The 15,651-nt window shown below is 36.2% G+C and overlaps 1 protein-coding gene across 1 annotated transcript; it reads left to right on the top strand.

Moving 5' to 3' along the window:
* Positions 1-561: 561 nt before the first annotated feature.
* CENPW (centromere protein W) lies at positions 562-10,703 on the top strand. Its single transcript, XM_080807140.1, has 3 exons — positions 562-845; positions 7,437-7,550; positions 9,512-10,703. Exons 1-3 carry the CDS (start codon positions 720-722, stop codon positions 9,536-9,538), a joined length of 267 nt encoding a protein of 88 aa, XP_080663266.1. The 5' UTR covers positions 562-719; the 3' UTR covers positions 9,539-10,703.
* Positions 10,704-15,651: the final 4,948 nt, after the last annotated feature.

The raw sequence follows: 15,651 nt of genomic DNA, 5'->3' as shown, positions 1-15,651 counted from the left end.
ATTTAATTGCTTGGAGAAATAGCAAGGATTTCAAAGAGGTAGCATTTAAACTATATCTGAAGTAATTGCAAGATTAAGTGCAGGGAACTTAACATGAAAGGGAGCAGCATTTGTAAAAAACAAACAAACAACAAAAAGCTAGAACCATGAAAAGACCTCAAGTAAGATGAAGTGAAATTACGTAAAAGTGTAAATTGTTAGCTATTAATATTAGAAAGTCATGCCCTGCTAGGAAGGCATTGAATCTTTAGGAATCCTGATAAAATATCACAAACTTCTATTCATCTACTTCTTAGTCCCCCGGTATTAGGCTCAGTATATAGAGTAAGTGTAACTGCCCTGGCATACCAACATTTTCCACAGTTTCTCAACAGACCTGTGAAACACGGGAGAAACACAGGAGAACTGTACCAAAGCGCAGGTACAATACACATAGCGATTAAAGGAAGCCTCGATCTTTAAGGACAACACAGAACGCCTACCCAGGGTGTTTCCGTGAACTGCCGGCACTCCAGGGGCGGGGCTTGCACCCTGTTGACGTCACTACCTAGCGCCGGCCGCGCTCTTTCGGCGGCTGATTCAAACGTTTGGGCCGGGGTTTTGAGGCCTGAAGAAGCATCGTAGCGGTTGAGTGGTTCCTGCTGTTCACTCCAGGGTGAATTCCTGTGCAGTCCCGGGAGGATCTCGGAAGCTAAGGAGGCTGGTGCCCGAGGGAGAGAATGGCGTTCTCGACCACAGTCTCCCAGAGAAAGTATATAAAACGGAAGGCTCCCCGGGGCTTTCTTAAGCGCGTCTTCAAGCGACAGAAGCCTCACCTTCGTCTAGAGACAAGTAGCGACTTACTGGTGAGATTCTGACGCTTCTTTGGCTGGGGATGGAGCAAGGGAGATAGAGGAAATAAACTCCAGCTTTTATTTCGTCACCCCTAGCGAGTCCAGCTCCGTCAGGCCTACGTTTAAGGCGTTTCCTGCAATGACGAGGCCGGTTTGTCCTCGCCGGACCCGTCAGTTCATATTCCTGACCCTTACTAGCTTGGGGTCCTCCTCTGAAATGTAGGTTTCCGGACCTTTCTTACGGGAGTCTATTAGCCACATCATCTTAAGGGGGAAAACTAACGTTCACTTCCTGCTTATGGCTTTTCCAGGGCATAGTCTGGTACTGCGCATAGTGTACTTGCGAAAGATATGAAAGATATAGTTAAAAAAAGTAAATTTTGGAATTCAGGCAGGGTCATATTTATTGAACGATTGTAAAAGGCATTACTGACAGGCCTTTTACGTGTGTGCCTCCTTTGCCTTTCTCCCTTTTTTACGTTGTTAACTAAACATATTTCCCTATTTCCTGTAGTGTAGCTTACTTATAAAGAACCCTGATTCAAGTTTACTTGTAAGTAGTATGCTTTCAACTGTGAATTCATTTTCCTAGACAAATAGAGCACCTGTTAGTTGAGTATTCAACTTGTTTTGAGTATTCAGACTTGTTTATCTGACTCAGAATTCCTGCAGCATAATGCTCACTTAATAGCCAAACCACTGTATATTTCTGTGTTGAAATAAATTCGGAGTTTTTACGTTGAGTGCCTGGAACATATGCTTCTCTAGCAGAATAAACACTCTTTCCCTAGGTTTAAACCATAAGAGGCACCTCCTTCCTTTTGTCACAAGAGATTTTTGAATAAAGGAGCCATTTATAAGTGGGCACCTAATTTCCAGGAAGTCAAGGTAAAGAATTGTTGGTAGCCAGGGCACAGGGCCTCCAGAATGTCTTCAAATGCATCATCCATCTGTTCTTAAACTACACTGAGTTTTTCCAACTCTTCTCTACAGCCTCCCCAAGTTCACTACTGCCTTCCCATCTGTTGCCTGCTACACTCTTTTTGCTACACTACTATAGAATTGTCTTTACTTTTCCGTTATTTGGTCTCTGAAGCCAAAGCAGCTTTCTTGGAAGAATAGGTCTTCTACTGTCTCCTGCCCTTCTTTTCTTAGTCCCTGTAAGGAAAGACAATATAGTTGATCTTTGAACAACCCTTGAATGACACCTCTAACCTGCCACAGTTGAAAATCCATGTATAACTTTTGGCTTCCCAAGAACTTAACTAATAGCTTATTGTTGATCAGAGCCTTACTGATAACATAAAACAGTTGTTAACACATATTTTGTAAATATATACTGTATTCTTACAATAGCATAAGATAGAGAAAAGAAAATGTTAAGAAAATCATAAGGAAGAGAAAAATGCATTTACAGTACTGTATTTATTTAAAAAAAATGTTTTCAAGGGTCAACCTGTACCTACTGTTTTGAATGCCTCACCCAATGGTGATAAAGGTAACAACATAAGTGAACTGGATAAGTGAAATTGATCTGCAGAACATTTTCAGGAATTTATTCTGGAGTTTTCATTGGAGCTGGGTTTTAAGTGGGGAGGAAATGTACTTGCTCAGGAATATCTAGGAGATTAACAGCTGGTGCAGATTGTTTGGCAGAAATTTCTCAAGTAGAGTCCTCCCACATCATAGCTGTCTGCCTCAAAGTGACCCATGGATACCTGGGCTATTTTGTGGAGTGGGAATGGGATTCAGATGGTGTGGGAAAAAGGAGTTGGGGTGTGGTAGGGGAAAGGAAGTTCTTTCTGTTGGCATCTATTTCTAGGTTGTATGCTTGTCTTTGGCGTGCATTGGTTCTCTCACTGTCTTGTATATGGCATGCATCACCCTGGTTTCTTCGATTATGGCTTTCTGCTTACGGTTTTCTGCTCACCTTTGACACTTCGTAATCTTACCCAACAAGTGTCCCACATCATCCATAAACTTTTCTACAATTAGGGCATTCTGTTTTGATCTCTCTCTTTTTTCCTGAATTTTGATAGCAATATAAGAATTACATCATACAATTAAACTATTGAGACTCTGACACTATTCTGTAAGTTTCATATGTTGTTTTGTCTCCCAGTGTGGTACGCAGCTTCTTGAGAGGAAGGAACCATATAGATCTCCTTTTGTGTCTCCCATTATCTTTAATACAAAACTAATTTACTTTGATGCTTTCTTTTGTTATATTGTTTTTCTTCTGCCTGAAGATGACCTCATTGTAACCCACTTGGCAGACTCCAATTTCAAAATCCAGTTCAAATGCTAGCCACTTCCTGAGTCTTCCTTAATTTTAGGACCAACTTTACTTTTATCATCTATTGTCACACATTTGTCATTAATTTCATATGGGTTTGGTTCCCTCATTGGATGGAAACTTTGAATTGGGAATTTTTTGTATTTCTAATGTTCGGCATAATACTTTGAATGTTATGAGTGTACAAATAATGTTGGGAATGTGGATTTATTGTTCTTTCTCACACTTTACTCTTAATTTCTTTGTGTTATTTCATAGTTCTTTTGCACCAGTTTTTTTAGTTTTATTGTATGCTTTATTTGGTTGTATATCCCCAGGGCCAGTACTGGGGAGCACATCTGTTAATCTGTATAAGTTGTTCAGCTTTCTCATGGCTCAGTGGGTTTTCAGATTTCTCACTGAGGAAATCTCTGGTTGCTTATGGTTTATGTAAAATTCAAAAGTCCTATGATGAAGGGAGGGGGAAATCAGACTGGCTCAGTGTTTTGATCAATTGACCAAATTGACTGTTAAGGAATGGATATTTCTTTGTAAATTATGTTTTGATTTACCTTTCAAGCAAGGTGGTTTTTTTTTTTCAGGTAAATTTTTGATGGAATGGCCTTTTTCAAATTTGAATGTCTAGCTGAATACTTTAAAATTTGTTTTTGTTTTGACTATTTTAATTTAAACCTTAGTGCAGTGGTGCCTGGGTGGCTCAGATGATTGAGCTTCCAACTCTTGATTTCAGCTCAGGCTGTGATCTCAGGGTCATGAGGTCAGGCCACGCTTAAGGCTTTATGCTCAGAAGGGAGTCTGCTTGAGATTCTCTCCTGCCTCTCTCTGCCCCCTCCACGAGCTCTCTCTCTAAAATAAATAAATCTTAAAACAAAACCCAACCAAACCCAAAGAACCTTAGTACATTTGAGTGGCGCCACTCAATTAACTATTTTATGGGAGAGGATTAGGTTGCTTTAAAAAATTCTGTGACAAAAAAAAAAAAATCTGTGACAGAGTAATATTAATTTGTCTCAGTACCTATGGCTCATGCTTATGAAGAGGAAAAGACTTTCCATGTAGATTAATAGGGCGAACCAAGTCTCAAAACAGTGTGGGTTTTTTTGTTTTTTCCCTTTTCATTTTTGCTTTTCATTTTTTCAAAATCGAAGTATAGTTGATGCACAACATAGTGATTCAACAAGTTTGTATGGTGTGCTCATCACAAGTGTAGCTACCATTACCATACAATGCTGTAACAGTACATTGACTATATTCCCTAAGCTGTGCCTTTGATTCCTGTGATTTACTCATTCCAATGGCTTATTCATTCTATAACTGGAGGCCAGTATCTGCAACACCTCTAAACCCATTTTGCCCATTCCCCCTGCCCTTTTACCTCCATTATCCATCAGTTCTCTAAAACAGTAGGTGTGGTTTATTTGGGAATGACTAAAAAAATTTTTTTTTGCCTAATTTGGGGCGATATGGAGGAATCTTTTGTTCATGCAATAACTGTTGACTACCTACTATGTATTGTGCATGGACTAGAGATCACTGATGATACAATGTTAAGGAAGGTAAACATAGTTCTTATCCTTATATGTCATTGAGGAGGACAGGTGAGAAATTGCTTCATGTTGTATGTAGTAAGTTCAGTGGTAGGAAGTTCAGGGTGCATAACCTTACGTATTGGGGGGAGTTGGACTTTTTAGAGACGTTTACAAACTAGTAGGATGCCTGTAGGCAAGGTTTTATTTGAATATGGAAAGAAGTTCAAAAGACTTACTATAGGACTGTAAGCTGGGAGATGAAACTGGAAAAGTCTAGTCAAATGGTGTTTAGTATTAAGGAATTTATCTTGGGCATATCTGGAAGCTATTTATCTTTAGAAGTAGGAAATCTAGATTAATAGGAAATTATGCCATGTTATGTAATGTTTTTGCTACAATAGGAAATGGGATGTCATTGAAAGTTTAAAAAAGAATTGAATATTGATCTTTGTGTCTGTTTTTGTGCCAGTACCATACTGTCTTGATGATTACAGCTTTGTAATAGAGCTTGAAATCTGAAATTGTGATGCTGCCAACTTTGGTTTTCTTTTACAACATTCCTTTGGCTATTTGGGGTCTTTTCTTGTTTCATATAAATTTTAGGATTATTTGTTCCATTTCTTTAAAGAAAATTGATGGTATTTTGATAGGGATTGCATTAAATGTGTAGATTGCTCTAGGTAGCATAGACATTTTCAGAATATTTGTTCTTCCAATTCATGAGCATGGAACGTTTTTCCATTTCTTTGTGTCTTCCTCAATTTCTTTCATGAGTACTTTATAGTTTTCTGGCACATGCACCCAAATGTTTATAGCAGCAATGTCCACAATAGCCAAACTATGGAAAGAACCTAGATGTGCATCAATAGATGAATGGATAAAGAATATGTGGTACACACACACACACACACACACACGCACACACAGGAATACTATGCAGCTATCAAAAACCCTGAAATCTTGCCATTTGCAACAATGTGGATTGAACTCTAGAGGGTATTATGCTAAGCAAAATAAGTCAGTTAGAGAAAGACAATTATCATATGATCTCTCTGATATGAGGAATTTGAGAGGTAGTGTGAGGGGTCGTGGGAGGTAGGAGAGGAAAAAATGAAAGAAGATGGGATCGAGAGGGGGACAAACCATAATAGACTCTTAATCTCAGGAAACAAACTGAGGGTTGCTGGGGATTTAGGGGGAGGGATAGGGTGGCTGGGTTATGGACATTGGGGAAGGTAAGACTGATGATTTACAGACCTGTACCCCTGAAGCCAATAATACATTATATGTTAATAAAAAAAAAAGAATCAAATAACATGGTATTACATAAAGAATCAGAATTGGGTGCTTTACCCTAGAGTTCTTGTGAGAATTAAAGGAGACCATGCATCAAAAAAGTACCAAAGGAAGATGTCCTTCTATAGGTTCTTTATCTTATTAAATTTAAATTCCCAAACTCCTATTTTTTCCAGATATCACTCAAACATTCTTAAACATCTATAACCATCCACCAAAGATTTCTGCATAATATTTAAATTTAAAACACTACATTACCTAGTTATTTAATGTTTAGTAAACTGGGGGGGAGTGGTTGTGTGTAGTACTTGTAGTGAATATTAGATGAGTGTTGTTCTAACTGCAAAGAACGTGTAATATATCAATCACCAATATATTAAAGATATTTTCTAATTGTACTCAAGTAATATTTATCTGCTTATATTATCTATTTTAATTTCTTAAGGGCCTCAAAGATTAATAGTAGATATAATTATTTTGATATGTTGGATGACAAGTAACTTGACCTTTATACATATACTTTTTACTTCAGTATATGTGCTGCCGAAGCGAGCACTATACTTTTCACTTCAGGAAGGTTAACATCCCAGTTATTAACATGTTTTTGAATAGATGTTTCAAATTAAATACCTGATTAAAAAATCTTAAACCCATGGTTCGTAGAAAGAGATGATCAGCCTTACACATTTTTGATATGTTTTGTTTTTAAATTTTTGGGAAATTCCATTATAAATTTAAATTTATTTGGAGTTGGACGCAAGAATATTTGCTATTTAATAGAGTCCTACCTAAGCTTTGTAATTACGCTTTACAAAATGTTATTGTCTATGGACTTTGGTCAGCCTTATATATAGCCTTGGTTTATGTATTCCTGATAATAAGTTTCTTCTGTATGGAATTTAAATCGGACTTAAATTAAATCGAATTCTGTGTTACTTTAAATAAAAATGAATTGACTTAAGCACACTAATAAATATTACAACAAATTTTGGAATCTTTTAAAAAATAATTATTCAAAGCATCAGTGTTTGAGTTTAAAAATCCTTTTGAGGGCGCCTGGGTGGCTCAGTGGGTTAAGCCGCTGCCTTCGGCTCAGGTCATGATCTCAGGGTCCTGGGATCGAGTCCCACATCGGGCTCTCTGCTCAGCGGGGAGCCTGCTTCCCTCTCTCTCTCTGTCTGCCTCTCTGCCTACTTGTGATCTCTGTCAAATAAATAATAAAAAAAAAAAATTAAAAAAAAAATCCTTTTGAGGGTGCCTGGGTGGCTTAGTCAGTTAAGTGTCTGCCCTTCCGCTCAGGTCATGATCCCAGTGTCCTGGGATCTAGTGCCATGTCAGGCTCCATGCTCAGTGGGGAGCTTGCTTTTCCCTCTGCCTGCCTCTCCCCCTGCTTGTGCTCTCTCCCTCATTCTCTCTCTCTCTCAAATAAATAAATAAAATCTTTAAAAAAATAAAAATCCTTTTGAATTTTCTCTTTTAAAGGTGCATCTGAATTGTTTACTGTTTGTTCATCGGTTAGCAGAAGAGTCCAGAATGAATGCTTTTGAAAATAAGTATGGAATCATTAAAAAGGAGCATGTACAGGCTGCAGCAAAGGTAAAATCTTTCTTTTCTTGAGCAAGAATTAACTTTAAAAAATATCATCTCGTATATCAGTTCTGTCTGCTTTGGATTCCTTATTTAGCTTTGTTGACTGATGTTTGGCTTCCCCACCCTACCTCAGTTATGCTGGCATCCTGGTATAGTTAACAACAGAATTGGCACGGATTAGGCCCAGAATGCTAACCAGTTGTCAGCTGCTATTTCCCTAGCAGTGTAACTCTTACCTAGGTACAGGGCAACATAGGGCAGCTGCCTACAGCTGGGGATGTGTGGCTTTTTATGTTAATGGGTTTAATTATGGAAATTTTCTTTTTCTATAGTATATATTATGGATTTCTGATGGGAAGATTCATGGCTAATGCTTTATCATTACTTAAGGGAAGTGAACATTTGGCTGTTAAACTGTATGACTTATAGTAGGCTATATATAATTGAGAAGGCTTATCACCTTGAAATTTATGAAAACTTCTTGATCATTTTAAGTTTTCCTAATTACTTGTTTTGAGGTGACTTATGATATGTCATAAGTCATAATGACTTATGAATCAAATCATTTATATAAGCAGAGAAAGTTGCTTCTTACTGGTATTTCTATATAATGTAAGAATATGATACCTTAGGATAGTTTTTTCTAAATATGTCTGCAAGATTATTATTTTCATTTGATGTTAAATGAAATCAAATTTATGGCCCACCATAAAAATTTTTGGGCGTCAGAGAAATTGAATAGTCACAATGTTATATAGAAAGCTTGTTTCTAAAATAATATGTAAGAAAATGGCAACCATGGTTGACTGGTGGATGTTGTGGGAGAGATACATATTTTTGATAGTCTACTTTGTGGACTTTTGTTTGATTTTTTAAAATTTTGAAATAATTATAGTCTCACAGAAGATGCAAAAATAATAGAGTTCCCGTGTGTCTTTTATCCAGTTTTCCACAATGCCATCATCTTTATATAACTATAGTTATGTAAAGTTATGAAAGCTTATGAGAAACAGAGGTAAAGAAATTTGTTGAACTCTGTTTAACTTAACATAGTAAAGATTTGGGTACATAATATACTCACCAAATTTGAGTATGTTGTACTTTTGTAGTGCTCATGCTAACATGTAGAACTAGAGAAGTATAAGTACTGGCCTGGGATATAGACCTATTCAAAGTTCTCTATGGAAGCCTAGAAATTGCATGCCCTTCAAATTTGCTTATATTTCAATATGTTTCTAGACTTTTAAAGGCAATGTAAGTATTTTTTTTCTGCAGGTAAAAGTAAGGCTAAGAGCTTGAAGAGTATATGTGTGTATTTTAAATTTAGGGTTTGTTTTTATTAGAGGTGTACTTATAGTTCTTTTAAAAATTTCTGGATATATTCTGGTTTACTGCTTCCGATCTTTTATAGCTAAAGATCTGGTTTTATTTTATTTTCTCATGGGCTATATGTTTTGAAAATTGTCTACCTAATTTGTTTTTTTTAGCATGTGATGACTAGTCTTTGTCTCTAAATTGATAGAATTCTAGCTCAAATATAAGAAATTTGGTGTTGCAATGGATTTGTATTGCTTTATAGTTGTTAATGCCTGATTTATAATAGGATTTTGACTTTTGGAAAATTCTTTAACTCTGTAGATTACCAAATTGTCTACAAACTTCAAGTTGGGAACCACTAATCTGGGTACTTTTGGCTTACATTTGAAGAAATTGACATTCAGAAGTTACTATAAAACCAGATTTTGTGAATTGCTTGTTTCACATTTTTTGAGAGAAGTGGACTATTTTAGGAGGAAGTCTAGGGCCATTTATAAAGTAAAACATTCCATAATTACCTTCCAAACTAGGTTTTATAAACTCAGACTCTTGCATATCATGCACATAAGATGATTTAACTTTTTGTCGAGGAATTCTATTTTATTTGCCTTGGGTATAATATGAATCTTCATTCTTTTCCCCCCTCACAGGTAATTCTAAAGAAGAGCAGAGGTTAGAAGTCAAAGAACACACTTTGAAAATTATATGATGTGTATTTTAGATGGTAACAGACTGTGAAAGCACTTTTTACGTATCAGCTAAGATTGTTTATTATTAAAATATTGACTAGTTGAGGGATGTGTGTATTTGTTTTTTTTTTTGTTTTGTTTTTTTTTTTTTTTACTGATACTGGAATATCTCAAACACATAGGACTATTTAAATGTTTTTTTGACGAAATTGTTTCATTTACTTTCAGTAGCCTCATTTTACTTCCATTTTGTTGATATTACAAATGTTTTACATAACAAAAATGACATTTTACATATGAAGTAGTTTGAAGAGATGTGTTAGAATTGTTTATAAGGATTTAGATTTAGTTACAATTAACTACGGAATCAATTTAATTTCTGAAGAAAGACAATGTGCAGTCAATCTAGGTACCGATTTTAACTATTTAAGGCTGTCACAAAAGCAATGCAATTTTTACTTTACACCATTATTGACCTTTCTCAACTAGAAACATCAGCAAAGTGTTTTCAAAACCTGCTTCTCCTTCCAAGTCAAAAAAATAATAGAGCAAACTGACTTATTTTAAGAAGATTTAATAGGTGGGTGTTTCATTTCCCCTAAGGAATCCTTTAGAATTTTATTGTGTATTATCTGATAGTTATTTTTATTCCCCAGTGGTTGCATCTTAAATAGTTATAATACTCAAAACAGGAATTTGATATTAGCACTGTGTAGGTGTAATTCTGTACCATTTTATCACGTGTAGATTTGTGTAACCGCCACTATACTCAAGATACAGAACTATTTCATCACCAGAAAGTTCTCCATCATGCTGTCCTTTTATAATTAACACTTAGCCTTCTATGGACACCCCTCCCCTCTAGTCCCTAAGCCCTGGCAATCACTAATCTCTTCTCCAGCTCTATAATTTTATCATTTTAAATGGAATCATACAGGTAATGACTTTTGGGGATTTGTCTCCCCCTCCCCCACTCAGCATAACTTCCTTGAGATCCATCCAAGTTGTTGCATGTAGCAGTTCCTTTTTATTACTGAGTCATATCCCTTGGTATTTATGTACCACACTTTCTGCAGCTGTCCACCCATTTGTAGGGCATTTTGATTATTTCCAGTTTTTGGCTATTATAAATAAAGCTTCTATGAACCAATGTGTACAAGTTTTTATACAGATAAAAGTTTTTATTTCTCTGGGATAAATGCCTGGGAGTGTGATTGCTGGGTTGAATGGCAAGTTTATCTTTACTTTTTAAAAAAGAAATGACCAAACTGTTTTGCAGAATGGCTGTACCATTTTTGTTCTCATTAGCAATTTATGTAAGATCCAGTTTCTTCACATTCTCATAAACGTTTGGTATTGTTATTTTTTATTTAAGCTGCTTTGATGAGAGTGTGTCTCATGGTTTTTTCCACTTCCCTAATGGCTGATGATGTTGCACACAATTTCATATATATTTCTCATCCATTTTTCCTCTTTGGTAAAATGTTTCTTTATTTCTTTTGACTATTATTTATTTGGATTGTTTGTTTTTACAGTGTTGAATTCTAAGAGTTCATTAGTCTAGGATGGGTCATTTGTCAGATACGGGGTTTGCGGTATATATATATTTTTCCTGTGTTCTTTTACTCTCTTAACAGGGTCTTGTGAAGATCAACAGTTTTTAATAGATGAAGTCCATCTTAATTGGGTCCCCCCATCCCCTTTTCATGGTATTGGTGTAATGTTTGAGGACTCTTAACCAAGTCTTTGGTCCTGAAGATTTGCCCTCTTTCTCTCTCTTCTTTTTATTTATTAAAAGTTTTATAGTTTGTTTTAAATTTAAGTCCGATTTATTTTGAGTCAGTTTTTATATGAGGTATGAGGTTTAGGTCAAGATTTATTTTTTTTTGTCTGTGGATATTATTTCAGCACCATTAGCTTGAAAAGACTATCTCCTCCATTGAAGATCTTTTGCACTTTCGTCACAAATCTGTTAGTCGTGCTTGTGGGGCTGTTCCTGAATTCTCTGTTCCATTACTTTTTCTCATTCTCTCCACCAATAACACATAGTTTTTATTACTGTGGCTATATAATCAGTCTTGAAATCAGACAGAGTGATTCCTCTCACGTGATTCTTGTTCATAATTGTTTTGGCTCATGCTGGCTTCTGCAGCACATATACTAAAATCAGGACCATACAGAGAAGATTAGCATGGCCCCTGCACAAGGATAACATGCAGATTCTTGTGTTCTGTGTTTTTAAATGGCTATCTGAGGCAGACTTAAAAGCTTGTTGAAAACTGGTAAGGAAAAAAATTGTTTTGGCTCTTCTAGTTCCTTTGCCTTTCCATATAAATTTTAGCTTGCCAGAATTTTAATAGGAATTGCATTAAACCTGTATATCAATTTGGGGAGAATTGGCATCATGACTTTGTTGAGGCTTCCAATCCATGGGTATAGAATGTCTCTGTTTATTTACATCTTTGATTTCTTCATCAGTGTCTTGTAGATTTCACTTTTTGTCATTTCCTTTTCGTTTAGAGAACTTCCTTTTGTTATTCTTTTAGGGTAGGGCTGCTGGTGATAAATTTTCATTTCCTTCATCTGAGAATGTCTTGATTTCCCCATCATTCCTGAAACATATTTTTGCTGGATAGATAATTCTGGTTTGACTGTTCTTTGTACTTGAAAAATGTTTTATCATTTCCTTTTGGCTTCCATGCTCCTTGATGGAAAAAAAAAATCTGTAATTAATGCATTGTTTCTCTGGCTACTTTCAAGATTTTTGTTTTATTCTTTGTTTAGGTTTGATATGATGTGCTGTGGAATGGATGTCTTTGCATATATCCTGTTTGGAGGTTACACTGTGAATCTGGTTTTTGTTTGTTTGTTTTGTTTTTGCCAAATTTGGGAAATTTTCAGTCATTGCTTTTTTGAATACCTTTTAGCCCCATCTGTCTTCCCTTCTGGGTCTCTAATGACATAAACGTCAGGTTTTTTTTTTGTTTTGTTTTTTAAGTTCCATAAATTCCTGGGGCCCTTTTTTGGAAGGAGGGATGTATATTTTCTCATCGATTAGGTAATTTCTTTTTTTTTTTTTTTAAATTTATTTATTTGAGAGAGAATGAGTGAGAGAGAGCATGAGAGAGGAGAAGGTCAGAGGGAGAAGCAGACTCCCCAAGGAGCTGGGAGCCCGATGCAGGACTCGATCCTGGAAGTCCGGGATCATGACCCGAAGGCAGTCGCTCAACCAACTGAGCCACCCAGGCGCCCGGTCGATTAGGTAATTTCTGTGTTCTGTCTTCTAGTTCACTGGTTATTTCTTCTGTTTCACTATTCTGTTGTCTCATTTTTTTTCCAGTTATTAAACTTTTTAGTTCTAAAATACCATTTGCTTTTTCTTTATAACTACTGTATATTTGCTGAGGCTTCCTTTTTTTTTTTTTCCATTAAGTGTGTTTGTAATTACTCAAGAACTTTTTTTTTTTTTAAAGATTTTTATTTATTTATTTGACAGACAGAGGTCACAAGTAGGCAGAGAGGCAGGCAGAGAGAGAGGAAGGGAAGCAGGCTTCCTGCTGAGCAGAGAGCCCAATGCGGGGCTCGATCCCAGGACCCTGAGATCATGACCTGAGCCGAAGGCAGAGGCTTTAACCCACTGAGCCACCCAGGCGCCCCTACTCAAGAACTTTTATGATGGGTGCTTTGAAATCTTTGATAATTCTAAAATCTGTACCATCATGGTGTTGAAATTTGTTTTTTATCATGAAATTTGCATCTTGATTCTTGGTATTATGTGTGATATTTTTTATTGAAACTTGAATGTTACAAGACTGGATCTTATTTAAATCTTGTGCTATCACAGGACTTTTCGGGCACCATTCTAGTGGATAAAACGTGGTACTGCCTTGTTACTGCTGGTGAGGATAGAAGTCCAAGTTCTCTACTTAACCTCTGTTTATGGCCGGTAATGGTGAAGGAAGGAGCTGTCTCTTCTTATTGCTGGGCAGAGGGTGGGAGCTTAGGCTCCTCACTAGGTCTTTGCTGATACCATCCTAGTTGGGAGAGGGAGGAGTCACCTTACTACTGCTATTTGCATGTATTCCACTGATGTTGTAGGAAGGTAGTCATGTTACCTTTCAGCAATGGTGAAAAGTCCCAACTTGATTAGTCTCCAATACCACCCAATGGGGAAGTTATAAGAGGTTTTTTTAAATTTTTTATTTTACTGCAGCATAACTGAAATACCAGACTTCTTATGAGGTCTTCACTGACTGTGAGGGTATACCCTCATTACTGCTGAGTGGTAACAGTCCTGCCTCTCCAGGTTTCTGATCCCTCCCCAACAACAAGAGGATGAAATTCTGGGCTCAGGATGAAATTACTACCTCCTCACTTGGTCTTCGACACCACACAGCAGGATTTAGAAAGCTACATTATGTCTCTGCCAAAATAAAAGGCTGTTGGGGCGCCTGCCTCTCTGCCTACTTTGTCTCTGTCTGTCAAATAAATAAAATATTTTATGAAACAAAAAAAACAAAAAACAAAAAAAAAACAAAACAAAAAGTAAAGGCTGTCTACTTGATGGTTGCTGAAGGGGGTGGGGAATGGAGGCTGCAGTTTTTATCTGTGCTGTTTGGCTGGAGCAGATTGCTTATTGTCTAAAGTTTTCTGTTTTGCTGGGATACCCCTTGTTTTTTGGTTAGAGAAGGTATTTTTTTTTTTTGGAGGGTTTTTCAGTTTTCTCCCTCATCTGTGCTTGTTGGTGTTTCTGAGTTGCCTCCTTCTCTAATAATCCAGTCTAGGATAGAACTGGAGAGAAAACCCAGGGTACTCCTCACTGTTTTTGTTTGTTTTTTGGTCTCAAGTTTCTAGGTAGTCTGCTGTTTTCTCTCTACTTTTCAGAGTCTCATATATAGAATTTATATCCATAGAGATGATATGGAATTTATATCCATATATATGGAGTTTATCATATACTATGTACATCCATTCTAGTGACCTAATCCTCTGTGTAATTTATTTAATTTCTTTAGAGAAAAATCTGTACCCTCACACTTTTATCCCCCCCCCCTGGATAAAGTGTTGGAGAATGGACTGTCCCAAACATAGATCACTAGTTAATCATTTTGTTATTGCCCTATCTTACTCTTCTTCCATTGTACATGGCTGTCTGGACTCAGGAGAAGCCCCAGAGTTCTGCCTGGCCAGGTTAGCTGCAGCATCTTCTCTTGTTACCTGTGACTTCTTTGGCTCTACCTCAGTACTCTTTGCATCTAGAAGTTTCTCGAACTCTCTTGAATATCTGTATCTTATCTCTTCAATTTTGGCTTATAACCTTTAATGCTTTATTATTTTAATGGAGTTTAAGTAGAGAACATGTGTGTGTGTGTGTGTGTGTGGTCAGTCTTGAACAGAAAACCTCATGAATTCTTTATTTATGTTGAATGTAATACAAAACACTAATGTGCCAAGATTTCAACATCTTATTTGCATGTAAATACACATTTTAATATGAAATTATGTTTAATATAAAGATAAATTGTAGATAAATATTAGTATTTTCCATGAGAATGTCTAAGTTTGAAAACACATGCAACTAGAATATGTAATTCATGCTGAAGAGTTCTGTAAATACATGTAATATCAATCTTATTTTTCATTTGACTTCACTTTAAGAGCTAGGTTAGGGAATTTTTGGACCCAGGAAACTAGAACTAATACATTTAGAGTTAATACTTAAGTTACTTTAAAAACAAGTTTTTCCTTTATGTTTGCTTTGGGAGTACATATATTAAAATTAGAACAATACAGAGAAGATTAGTATGGCCCCACTCAAGGATGACATGCAAATTCGTGAATCATTAGATATTCAAAAAAATGAGATTTTCTCATCCTTCCTATTTCTTATATAGTGACATATGAACATCAAAATGCAGTTAGGCCCACTACCACATCCTGAAAAGACTTTAAAATAATCTGGACTTATTTTTACATTCTTTATATTAGGCTTCTATATGCAATTTTTTTACCTCACCCTAACCTTCAAGTATGAAAACTAAGAGTGGGCTAAGATTAAGCTTCTCCAATTGAAGAGCAAAATAGTAAGTATTCTCATTGGG

This window comes from Martes martes (genome assembly GCF_963455335.1).
Source record: "Martes martes genome assembly, chromosome: 6".
NCBI lineage: Eukaryota > Metazoa > Chordata > Mammalia > Carnivora > Mustelidae > Martes > Martes martes.
The sequence above is the reverse complement of the archived record's forward strand: the minus strand, read 5'-3'. Positions and strand labels throughout refer to the sequence as shown.

Excerpts from the sequence above, each read along its gene's own strand:
- CENPW (XM_080807140.1), top strand. The coding sequence starts at position 720 with ATGGCGTTCTCGACCACAGTCTCCCAGAGAAAGTATATAAAACGGAAG. Across the intron at positions 846-7,436 it reads AGACAAGTAGCGACTTACTG|GTGCATCTGAATTGTTTACT; the intron begins GTGAGATTCTGA and ends TCTCTTTTAAAG. Across the intron at positions 7,551-9,511 it reads ATGTACAGGCTGCAGCAAAG|GTAATTCTAAAGAAGAGCAG; the intron begins GTAAAATCTTTC and ends CCCCCCTCACAG.